We start from the raw sequence: 13,483 nt of genomic DNA, 5'->3' as shown, positions 1-13,483 counted from the left end.
ATGAGCTGCTAGAGGAAGTGGTGGAGGCTGGTACAATTGCAACATTTAAAAGCCATTTGGATGGGTATATGAATAGGAAGGATTTGGAGCGATATGGGCCAGGTGCTGGCAGGTGGGACTAGATTGGGTTGGGATAACTGGTCGGCAGGGGCAGGTTGGACCGAAGGGTCTGTTTCCATGCTGTACATCTCTATGACTCTATGACAAAGAGATTGATTAAAAGGGGAAAAAAGAAGTACAAAAGTAAACTTGCAGGGAACAAACTGACTGTAAAAGCTTATGTATATAAAGTGAAAAAGATTAGAGAAGGCAAATGTAGGCCACTTAGAGTTCTTAGGGCTAAAGGGATCAGACGCTACGGGGAGAAAGCAGGAACAGGGTACTGAGTTGAATGATCAGCCATGATCACATCAAATGATGGAGCAGACTCCAAATGCCAAATAGCCTACTCATGCTCCTTTTTAAAATGTTTTTATGTAACTCACTACTCTTCAAAAGTTGCAATGAGATCTTTTAGGTTCATTTAAAAGGCAGACAGGTTTCAAGTTAACTTATGTCAAAAAGAAATTATGCAATTTCTAAGTATTCTGATCTTAACACACCTCATATGACCTCTAATTCTTTTACCAACCACATTAAATCTGCATTACATACAAAGGTGACTACATTTCAACAATATTTCATTGACTGAGCAGCACGTTAGAATATCCTGAGGTTATGAAGGGCAGTGTGAAATGCTAGTCTTTCTCGTTTTTCCAAAATGAGATTCTCAACATTACTCAAATGCAGCTATTCAAATAACAGATACAATTTTTTTTACCTCCGATTAGCCACAAATTTGAGTCCATTAGTCATTTCTAGCTTCTTCAATATACTGCTTTGGTGGTTGTTTAGAGTGAACTATATATTCTTGATAATCCACTAACCTGAATATATTTTAGAAGCTTCTTTCTTCTCTGACAAATGAGAAGAAAAAGAGAGAGATTATTTTGTCCCACCCATTCATGGTGATCTTAGGCTCAAGAACATGGGCAGACAATTATGAAACTCACTTCTGGCAATACATATCTATTCTATTCTAAGGTCTGTGAGATCATCTGTCATCAGTAAAACAGAATATGCTGTCTTAAGCATATTCATAAACAAACAATTTACCTTGGGCATGGAAACTTGAGTGCAGCAAAATTTACTTTTAAACCTTTAGCCAAATTAGCTTGCCAGATATACTCAACCAGTGACCAGGTTTTTTTTTTAAGAAAGGTTGAAAAATTTGGAAAGAGGATTTCAATTTCACTGACCCTTCCCAGAACTGAGGAAGGGTGATCGGACCAGAAACATAGCTCTGATTTCTCTCCACAGGTGCTGCCAGACCTGATGAGCTTTTCCAGCAATTTCTGTTTTTATTTCAATCTTTTCCTTGTTATGTTAATACATCAAAGTTTATTCAGATACATTGGATCAGATTTGGTCCTTTCATAAAGGGTATGCACCGTTATTCATAGAGAAGTTGCTACTGTGTCTTAATTACCTGCTGGGATTTTTAAGGGGAAGGAATGTCAGAAGAGTTGGAAAGGAAGAGAAAGACCAAAAAAAAACAGGTATTTGACCCAAACATTCCACTGAATTCCTTCAAACGGTGAAATCTCTGGTTTCTTTTGTGGATTAACATTTCGCACAATTTCAAGAACAACCAAGAAAGAAAACTCTGAATAAAGCCTCAAGCACCCAAAGGAGAATGAAAGGTGAAGACTAAAGATTTTTTTCTCCATGAAGGAATAAGAAATGTTAACAATCTGGATTATATATCGAGTTAAATAGCTGGAGGGCTTTTAAGGTAAACACTGTTTAGATTTTGCCTTTCAAACAATACTGACTTTCCTTTATAAAGTCATACAGCACGCAAACAGGCCCTCCAGCCCAACCTGTCCCATGCTGACCAAGTTTCCCAAATCAAACTAGTCCTGTTTGCCCATCATTCCATATATTCCATCCCTTCACCTCAAGGTATCTCCCATCCACAGTCTCCAACTTCACAGTCCCGAAACCCCGCATCACCTGGTTGTACCTCTTACCAAAAATTCACAAACCTGACGACTGCCCCGGTCGACCCATAGTCTCCGCCTGCTCCTGCCCCACTGAACTTATCCCTTCATATCCTGACACCGTCCTGTCCCCCTTGGTCCAGGAACCCCTCACATACATTCAGGTCACCACCCACGCCCTCCACGATTTCCATTTCTCTGGCCCCCAATGCCTCATCTTCACCATATCAGTCCCTGCACTGTGATCCGCTGTGGCAAAAACCTTCAACCCCTCCGGTTCTTCCTCTCCCACTGACCCAACCAGTACCCCTCCACCAACACACTCATTCGATTGCCTGAACTGGTCCTCGCCCTCAACAACTACTCCTTCGAATCCTCCCATTTCCTTCAGACCAAAGGGAGACCCACAAAGGCCCCAGCTTTGCCTGCCTCTTCTGCGAATACATGGAACTGTCCATCTTCCGTAGTTGCACCATTCCCACCTTTTCCTTCACTACACTGACTACTGTATTGGTGCAACCTCATGCTAGACCATCCCGGACATCTCCCTCCTCTTCCTGGACCTCTCTGTCTCCATTTTCAACTCCCACAGTTACCTGGACTATACCTCCTCCCACCCTGCTCCTGTAAAAACGCTATCCCTTACTCCCAATTTCTCTGCCTCCACCGTATCTGCTCCCAGGAGGAGCAATTCCACTCCAGAACTTCCCAATAGCGTCCTATTTCCAGGACCGCAGTTTCCCCTTCCACATGGTCGACAATGCTCTCCAGCGCATCTCCACCACCCTTGAACTACACCCAAACTACAGCAAAGGTAGAACCCCCCCCCCCCCCCCCCCCCCCCCAGTCCTCACCTGACCAATGTCCATCCTTCCATTTCTGCCACCTACAGGCTGATCTCACCACCAGAGATATACTTCCTTCCCCACCCCTATCAGCATACCGCAGAGGCCATTCCCTCAGCACACCATCGTTAGGTCAACGCCCCCCCCAAGCAATCCACCCTTCACTCCCAGTACCTTCCCTTGCAGCTGGGGGAGGTGTAAAACCTGTGCCCATACCTCCCCCCTCACCTCCATCCAGGGCCCCAAAGGATCCTTCCACATCTGGCAGAGATTTTCCTTCACATCCAAACACCTCATCTATTATGTCTGTTGCTCTTGATGTGGTTTCCTCTACATTGAGGAGATAGGATGCCAACTTGCAGAATGTTTCAGAGAACATCTCTGGGACACACTCACCAAGCAATTGCACTGCCCTGCAGCTGACCATTTGAACTCCCCCTCCCACTCTGCCAAAGACAAATCAGTCCTGGGCTGCCTCCACTGCCAAATCCTAGCTGCCGGATGCCTGGAGGAAGAACACCTCATCTTCCGCCTTGCTACCCTCCAAACACATGGCATCAACATCAATTTGACCAGTTTCCTCATCTTCCCTCCCCCCACCTCCTCCTAGATCTAACCTTCTCCTCATGCCACCGCTCTCCCCTTCCCCTCCCTCCCCCCCTCCCCGCACATTCCTGATGAAGGGTTTATGTCCGAAACGACATCAACGCTCCTTCTCCTCGGATGCTGCCTGACCTGCTGTGCTTTTCCAGCACCACACTTTTCAATCCCATCTCTGAACCACACTCTGCGAAAAAGTTGCCACTTAGATCCTTTAAATTTTTCCCCTCTTACCTTAAATCTTTGCCCTCTAGTTCTGAAGTTCCCCCACCCCAAGGATTGTCTATTCACCCAATCCTTGCCTCTCATGATTTTATATACTTCGAAAAGGTCACCAGTCAGTCTCTGACACTCCAGTGAATATGTTCCCAGCCTATTCAGCCTCTGTACATAAGTGAGATCCTCGAACCCTGGCAACATCCTTGTTAAATCTTTTCTGAATCCTATCGAGGTTCATAACATCTTCCAATAACAGGGCAACCAGAACTGTACACAGTAATCCAAAAGCGGCTTCACCAATGTCCTGTACATCTCCAACCTTTGATCAAGATGGCAGCGGTCCAAAGCATGGTAGTGGTCTAGTGAGCCTGGTATAGGACTCTGGCAGATGGCAGCAAGGCAGCTGTTGGAGCCTGGAACAGGACTCTGGCAGACGGCATCGATAAAGCAGCTGGCAGAGAGGCGAGTACAGGAGCTGACATCGGCTGCAGAATCAGCTGCTACAGTGGCAGCAGCAAAACATGGCACCTGAGCAACAGCAAATTTGATACAGCTTGGTTTCAGTGCTGGCGGCACTGAAACAGTGGCAGAAGGGTTATGGACTCTCATAAGGTAAATCTTGTCTTTACTCTTAAACTTTTCAAAATTGTGCTGGACAATGTGGACAATAGAAGCTTTTCACTGTATTTTACTATATTTTCACTGTAAAATACACATGACAATAAAATCATTCATTCATTCACCATGACGCCCCAACACCTACACTCAATGGTCTGATAAATGAAGGCAAGCATGCTAAACACTTTCTCAACTACCTTGTTAAGAAATTTCAAGGAAAAATGTACCTGAACCCCTTGGTCTCTCGGTTCAACAATGCTACCTGACCCTACCATCAACAAGTCCTGCCCTTTTTTATCTTACCAAAATGCAATACCTCACATTTATCCAACTGAAATTCCATCTGCCACTCGTTGTCCCATTGGTCCAATTGATTAAGATCCCTTTGTATTTTAGGTTACATTCCCTACAGTGTGGAAACAGGCCATTCTGCCCAACCAATCCACACCGACCCTCCGAAGAATAACCCACCCAAACCCATTTTCCTCTGACTAATGCACCTAGCACTATGGGCAATTTAGCATGGCCAATTCATCTGACTTGCACATCTTTGGACTGTGGGAGGAAACCCACGCAGACACGGGGAGAATGTGCAAACTCCACACAGACAGTCGTCCAAGGCTGGGACCCTTGTGCTGTGAGGCAGCAGTGCCAACCACTGAGCCACCGTGCTGCCCATCTTAAATAACCTTCTTCACTGTCCCCTATACCACCAATTTTGGTGTCATCCACAGATGTACTAACCATGCTTCCTAAATTCTCATTCAAATCATTTGTATAAATGATAAACAACAGTGGACTCAGCACTGATCCCTGTGGAGCACCACTGGTTACAGGTCTCCAGTCTGAAAAACAACGCTACACCACCACTCTCGGTCTCCTACCATCAAGCTAATTTTGCATCTAATTTGCAAGCTCTCGCTGAATCCCATGAATCAAACTTTACTAATTAGTCTACTATGTGGAATTTAGTCAAAGGTTTTAGTAAAGTCCTGTAGACAATGTCTACCGCTTTGCCCTCATCTATCTTTTTGGTCATTTCATCAAAAAAACTGGTCTACGTGGCCTATAATTCAAAATACACCAGAATAATCTTTACTTATAACGAGTTTGTGCTAAAAACACATATTTAAGAGTGTTGACGGGAAATTAAACAACAAATATACATTATCGTTCCTATACTACAAGATACGATTACTATTGGGAAGACAGATGGAGTTTTAACAAAATTGAAAATGGTTAGATGACAGCAATTATGCCAGCTCTCTATTCCAGATTTCAAATTTAATGACCTAACTGTGACCATATAACCACTGGTGATTGTCATCTGGTTCACTGAGGAAGGAAATCTGCCATCTTTACCTGGTCTGACCTAGATGTAACTGCAGAATCACAGCAAGGTGGTAGACTCTTAGCTGCCCTCTGACCAGTTAGGGATGAGCAATAAATGTTAGCCCAGTCAGTGACAGCTACATAACATGAACAAATCATTTTTTAAAATGTATTCTTATGGCTCAACACAACATTGGCCTTTAGTGCCCAGTTTGCAAGTTTATTAAAAAATGAACAAAACGCAGAAGCAATCTGAATATTCATAAGGCAAACTGAACAATTTGAAAAAAAATGCTAGAGAAAGTCAGAAGCTCTGGCAGCATCTGTGGGCAGAGAAACAGTTAATGCCTAGAGTCTACTCTGACGCTTCTTCAAAACTGGATTTGGAAGTTTGCTTTTATATAGCAAACAATTTGCCCCTTACATTGCTTTTGTTGTTAAAACCTCATCTCAGAAACGTGTTCCACTAAACTGTGACTATTTTACATAACCCACACCAATACCATCAACTTCTTGCAGTCATAGACCTGCAAGTCTGTAAAATCACAACTCAGGGCTAAATTCACACTAAAGAGCAGAAGCAGCATTCACTCCTAATCATTGGATCAAATCAAATACCAAATCTTGCCATATCCAGTCATCAAAATTGGCAGGCAACTAAACCACAGATAGGGAGAGGTGGTTCCATGATCATCATCATCATCATCATCTAAAAGGTGGAGCCAAATACATCCGTTCTAATTATAAGACTGACAAACGAGTAACCCTCTTCATCTAGAAGTGCCAAAAGTGCCTTTCCCTGAGCTTCCCATAAACCATGCAATTTGATACACTCCACATGATATGACAAAACAGCTGACTGCACCGGATTCAGCAAAGAATGTACGCCCCAACAACATAACAGCTAGACAACTGAAAGCCTGTGCTCCAAAATGTGACACTCCTAGATAGTTGCAGTTCATCTACCAAACAGGCATTTACTCTGTGATGTGCAAAATTGCCCAAATATTTCCTGTGCAGAAAATGCAGGGCAAATCCAATCCAACCAATTACCTCTCCATGAGCAAAATGTCACCAAATGACAGCAAGTAGCACTTATTCAGCAATAACCTGCTCATCAGCACCCAGTTTGGACTCACCAAGGATAACTTTGCTGCATAGTTTAGTACATTCAAGGCTAACACATAGCTATTTCAGGTCTCAAGGGAGAGGACAAAAAAGTCAAGTGATGCAGTAGATCAGTTGTGTTTGTGCTGAATGGCAACAGGCTATCCTGTCCACTCTTGTTGCTATTTCTTATGTTCTGTTTCCAACTAGAAATACTCTAATCAACTCCCCTTGACATTGAACGGAATTATTCTTGTTAATTTCTCCAACATCAATATCATGGGCAAAGTGGTCACCATGCAACAGACACTTTACGGAAATAGCTACATATTGCGATTATAAGAACAAATCAAAGGTTGGTTATTTTGCTGCAAATGACTCAACGTCCAATTCCCCAAACCCTTTCCACCATCGAAAGACAAAAGTCACAAGTATGATAGATTCTATCGAGGATGCAGGCCCAACACTCAAGGACAAAGCAACCTGCTTGAATGCTGGCCCATCACCTGAAATATTTATGCCATCAACCGCCAGCACATTTTATTGAAATGTACAAAATTGAGAAAATGCACTGGAGCAACTCACCAAACATTCATCAATCGCACCTACTAAAGCTGAAAGCTCTATCACCCACAAAGAGCACAGAAAATGTGTGGGAACACATAACCTTCAAGATTGTTAAGTTATAAGTAGCCTGGAAACATACCATCCTTACATCATCATGAGGTCAAAACCCTGAAAGATCCTTGTTGACAATACAATGCAAATGCATAAATCGTGAAAAATACAGTGAAGGCTCACCCTCCACGTTCTCAAGGGAATTAGGGACGGTCATTGAATGCTGGTCTTGTCAGTGGCATTTACATCCCACAAACAAAGGGGGAAAAAAGCAGAAGCTGATAGCCAACAATGGACTTCTGCTACCAAATGTGTTTCAATTGAGGGTCTAAACATTTGTATATTGCAGTGACCGGTTATTGCACCTTATCTGCAAATCTACTGCTGCGATGAAGCAGTCAAACTATGAAATGCTGCAAAGGTCAAACCAGAGAAGATAATCTATATGTATTGGAAGAATCTAGAGAAGTAACAAAAAGCAGGAACAACAGCATTTCACAATTAAACTGTATAATGATGCAATGCATGGGAGTTTGGTAATATCTTTTTTCATGCACGACAGGGCAATAATTAATGTGTTATTAGGGATGGTTGCTAAAAATTTACATTGTCTCAGCAGAGTATTAGGTAACAGAATAAAATTCATCTCTTGGTCAGCTGGCTGTAAGGGAATTAAATTAATTAAACAGTTTCTATTAAATGGGTTCTGAGCTTTGATCAAATGCACAACTGCACACAAAATTCAGTTCAAAACTACCACTCAAGTCTCACTCAAAAGGCATGAAGATAAACAAAAAAAAACTGTCTACTATAGGCAGATGTGTTGAGATTGGCAAGTATACCATGCTAGGCCTGTTTGCAACACTGACAAATGCAAAAGCACTCCTTTTCTCAGCACTGACACGATTCACTTTGATCAGAACATATTTGAAGGACTTTCTTTTAAAAAGCAATTCTGCAGTTATGCGAAATTTGCAATTTGAAAAATAATCATTCTATGTACAAAAAAACCTTCATACTCACTTGTCATCAAAAGCCCATTTCCAAAATTCAGCAGCATCTGCCTTTGTGATGCGAAAATTGTCACCCTGAAAATGGCCAGATGGGAAAATGGCCTTGATTTCTGCCAGCATGTGACTAAAGATGAGTGAGAGCTTTGTAAGATTCCTCCTAGAGAGAAGAAACAGACAAATTATTTTAGTGTACCCTAAAAGAGATAGTCATATATCATTTAGCATGTTGAAATAGCAAAACAAAACTGAGCACACAAAAACTTTGCAGTTTTCAAATTTGATGCACTACTGTTTGGTAAGTTTTAAAATAACTTATTTTGTGCCTCTCTTACCAAGCTGTTCCTCATGTGTACACTCCAGGAATTGCTTCTATTTCATGCCCACAGAGTCACCTCTAAAGCCCATGAAGGTTCTATCTTTGACCGCCATCTCTTCCTCATTCACATGGTACTTATGAGCATAAACATCCGATGTAAATTTTTTTTTAAATCAACTTGCTCTGAGATGTTATGATGCACCTCTGGAACTGGTGGAACTTGAGTCCAGGGCATCCAGGTCAGGCGTAGGTTCACAATCACTGGACCACAACAGCACAAACCAACCCCATGTACTGTACACAGATAAAATCTAACCACCTGTCACTGACTCTGACAACTTCAGACTCAATTATTCCAAAGCTTTCCTGGCTGCATTTCCATCTACAGCCTTTGTAAACTTCTGATCATTCAAACTCGACTGATTAGATTAGATTAGATTAGATTAGATTAGATTAGATTCCCTACAGTGTGGAAACAGGCCCTTCGACCTACAAGTTCACACCGACCCTCCGAAGAGTAACCCACCCAGACCCATTTCCCTCTAACTAATGCACCTAACACTGTTGGCAATTTAGCATGGCCAATTCACCTGACCTGCACATCTTTGGACTGTGGGAGGAAACTGGAGCACCCGGAGGAAGCTCACGCAGACATGGAGAGAATATGCAAACTCCACACAGACAGACAGATGCCTGAGGCGGGAATTGAATCAGAGCCCCTGGTGGTGTGAGGCAGCAGTGCTAACCACTGAGTCACCGTGCCGCCTGTGCTTGCACAAATCACACTTACAAATCACCCTACCCTCACTGACTTGCGACATACAATGGCCAGTTTTCCAATGTCTTTCTACATTTTCCTTGACCTTGAACTTAGAATATTTATCTTGCTTAAACTCCTTCACATCATTTCTCCGCATTTGTTACAACCCCCACCCTAGAACATTTCATGGGCAAACGTTTTATGGCCCCATAACTTCTGTATAGTTATTAACCCAAAGAATAATTCAAGTTGCTTCAAAGCTTGCATAGAAAAGTTTTAAAATCAGAGTAGCATTTGGCCTGTTCACAATACAAAAAACATTTAAAAATGTGCTTTAGGAAGGCAAGAATCTAACACGATACTGAGCAAAAAATGACCCAACTAGCTTGGTAATGCTAGTTTCTCTCCCTCACATCAATGCTCACTAACCTAAGTCACAACAGTCTTCGCTTCCTCTTTGCAGCTACTGGGTTTACTTGACATGTTCAGTCTTAGAGGGCAAACAGCCTACTCTTGCTCCCATTTCTTAGGCTTCACTGTTAACATACAGCAATTTCCTTGCTTGTGTTTCTATTTTAGTATTAGTCTTTTAAACATTTCACAGATTATCAAGGAGTTGATGTAAGGCAGTGCAATTAAGTCAGTAAAGTTAACAGTAGATAACTGAATTGAAGTTGCAAGATTTGTGGTATCACTATGAGACCAGTGGTCCATTATTGGAAAGGCAAGTTGGAACACTTTGAATTCCATGTAGCCATTGAGCAGCTGTTAAGGTTGCAGAACTCAAGATGCAAGAGAAGGCTGAAAAAATTAAAGGAGCTTGAAACATGGATGGGAGAGGAATGATGGAACAAAAAAATTACAAAATGATTATTTGACAGCCCAATGAGTCATGAAGTTGAAGTGCAAATCACTTCCCAGGAGCACAAGGGCTATGGACACTACCATTGGTGGGAAGTGAAGTTGAGCCTATGGCAGTGGCATCATCCATGTGGTTCAAAAAAATTAAAGTCACAATCGATGTCAGCACTATAGCATAACCAACAACAAAACCACTTGACTCGTAATCCACAAGTTGCACTGGGAACTAGAGTTTTACAGACGAAATGTCCTCAAAATTAAATGAACATGGCAAAAAATATCATACACTATTTTAGTTGCTTACCTAAGTAACTAACAACAGTCCTAGGTTAACTGACATGCTGGATGAGGTCAAAATCATATGCAAAAGATACATAAAATTACCATCTACTGTTACAAGTGCAAAACTTCCAACATATTCATTTGATCAAAGCAGCATTCAGTTCTGTAAGATTTAATTTCTGATCAATTTTAAAATTACATGTTAGCAAATACTAATGGTCGAGTTATTCACTGACACAGTATTGCGGTTCTATTCCTTTCTCCTTTTAGGTTTTTAGTACAACACATCAGCAACAAAAATCTATGATCTCACAGTACTTCTTGGATCGAAAAGGCAATGCAAATTGATAATGAAAAGTGAATAATGGAGACTTCTTACAAATTAAAAAGGTTTTTACAGCTGCCAGAAAATCAGTTGTAGCATGATTATAAAGAAAGACCTTGTTTAAATGCACAAAGTGAACCCATGAACATGTGAATTAGCCTGCTGTTCACTTTCAAAACAGAAATGTAAAGGTAACCTTACCCTTATTTACCTATATTTTGGTGTCATCATATTTTTTATTTGTTACATAAAGAATGCAAAGACTCTGTGACAACCCAGGAGACAAGAACAAGAACTCATAGACTACACAGTTAACATAAATGAAGTGTCTGGGCTCGTTTGCCCAAACTGTAGGAATAGTACATATACAGCACAAAGCTGCCTCAATTTTGGCATGCATTGCATGCTTCATCAGCATGGAGGGCACACAAAGAAGCTGTTGGAAATGGCATTGGCATCTTCACAATATAGTAGGCATTATAATTCAAACATGCAAGCTGCGGCATAGTCTTATGTCTAAGTCGTGGCATTTTGATAACACTACAGCTCCTAGCTGTACGATAACCCTCCTACAGAGAAAAATAGCTTCAGGAAACACTGAACTGGACTCATCCATTTGACAGGTGAGATTGTAAATTAGAACTAGTTCCAAAGTAGGGGTCACAGAAACCTTAAGCAACTTCATACCTTTCAACATAATCAAAACATAATTTTCCCAAAACTTTTTCAAGGAACAAATGAAGACAAAACTGAACGTTCACATTTGTAAGACTGCACTGTAGCTGAATTCATGCAGAATCAAATCAGATATTTGATCTCTAAATCATGAGGAATTCAATTATCAGTTATTCATCCCAATATTAAAGTGCAATCTTATGTATAATGTGAAACATAAGTAGGCCACAACAGAGACTCCAAAAGCTAGTTTCCTCACATACACAATAAAACATGAATGCTTGGTAAACAGGAAACAATTGTGGCTCTAAGAGCTGTTCCTTTTTGAGGTATTTTAGGTGTTGGAGGTAATTTCCTTGAATTTCAGGAGCAGCAATTGCTGTTTTAAATGTAGTTTCATTGTTTTGAAACTTTGGGGAAAAAATATCAAAACAGCGGCATTTTTAAAAGGAGGAAGACAGACAAAAGGCAGCGATCACATGGTCATTGAGGGAGAGAGAGAAAGAAACCTACGCTGCTAAATGACATAGCAGTGAATCTGCAGTTACTGCCTTCGCTATTTGAGTTCGAGTTCATGTATATCTGGACATCGCAGTGCGTCTAGGAAAAATTAACAAACAGCAAATTCACAGCTGATCTTGGAGGAACCTGTGTGGGACAGTTCAAAGTACAGGAACAGATAAGTGCATAGTTTTTAATGTGTAACCTTGCTGTAAGTCTGCAGTAGTGAGTAGAGTGGATTCTTTCTTGAATATGTTTTACTGAGATCCATCTTTTAATTAAATTTTTAAAATATAAACCATAAGTACTAAGTTAGCCTGGAGTACTGTTTTTTCAGAGCAATAAGACGGTGCTAATTTCTGGGTGTGTAGACTGTGAAGGATCAAAGATGGCCATTAGTAGAGTGATATGCTCTTCCCGTCGGACGTGGGAGTTTAGGGTCAGTTTCCGTGTTACTGATGATTATATCTGCTGCAAATGTCTTTGGTTGCGAATCCTATCCCATCGCATGGATCGGTTACAGCGGCAGTTAGAGGCAATGAGGAATTTAGAAGAGCTAAGGGATGCGATAGATGGCAGCTATAGGAAGGGAGAAAAGTTGCAGATACAGTGAGGGAGATGGGTTAAGTTCAAGAAAAGTAGGAGGGGGAGGCAGGAAGTGCAGGAGTCTTCTGTGGCTATCCCATTTCAAAATTGTATGCTGTTTTGGAAAATTTTGGGGGTGATGGACTCTCAGGGGAATGTAGCATGAACAGCCAAATTTCTGGTATTGAGACTGACTCTGATGTAATGAGGGCTTTGTCGGGTTTCAAGTGATCCATTGTGATAGGGGACTCTCTAGTCAGAGGTACAGACAGATATTTCTGCGGCCAGCATCAAGAAATCAGTATGGTTGCCTCCCTGGTATAAGGATCAAGGATGTATCAGAGAGGGTACAGAATGTTCTCAAAGAGGAGAGGGACCAGCAGGAGGTCATTGCACACACTGGAACTAACAACAGAGGAAGAGAAAAGGGTGAGATTCTGAAGGGAAAATATAGAAAGTTAGGCAGGAATTTAAAAAGGACGTCCTCAAAGGTAGTAATATCTGGATTACTCACTGTGCTACGAGCTAGTGAGGGTAGGAATAGGAGGATAGAGCAGATGAATGTTTGGCTGAGGTGCTGGTACAAGGGAGAAGGGTTCATATATTGGATCACTAGAATCTCTTCTGGGGTAGAAGTGACCTGGACAAGAAGGATGGATTGCACCTGAATTGGAAGGGGACTAATATACTGGCAGGGAGATTTGCTCGAGCTGTTCAGTAGGATTTAAACTAGTAAGGTGGGGGGTGGAACAAAGGAAACAGTGAGGAAAGAGATCAATCTGAG

At 41.6% G+C, this 13,483-nt stretch overlaps 1 protein-coding gene across 3 annotated transcripts in view; it reads right to left on the bottom strand.

The window, feature by feature from the left end:
• Positions 1–13,483, bottom strand: part of cblb (Cbl proto-oncogene B, E3 ubiquitin protein ligase) — a 214,138-nt gene that overhangs the window by 99,097 nt on the left and 101,558 nt on the right. For all 3 annotated transcript variants that reach the window (XM_043701076.1, XM_043701074.1, XM_043701075.1), the window contains exon 2: positions 8,405–8,551. In XM_043701076.1, the coding sequence (XP_043557011.1) occupies positions 8,405–8,514 (110 nt within the window). In that variant the 5' untranslated portion in view covers positions 8,515–8,551. The remainder of the gene's footprint in view (positions 1–8,404; positions 8,552–13,483) is intronic.

Source organism: Chiloscyllium plagiosum, chromosome 12 (genome assembly GCF_004010195.1).
Source record: "Chiloscyllium plagiosum isolate BGI_BamShark_2017 chromosome 12, ASM401019v2, whole genome shotgun sequence".
Lineage (NCBI taxonomy): Eukaryota > Metazoa > Chordata > Chondrichthyes > Orectolobiformes > Hemiscylliidae > Chiloscyllium > Chiloscyllium plagiosum.
This window is presented reverse-complemented; position numbering and strand designations above follow the sequence as displayed.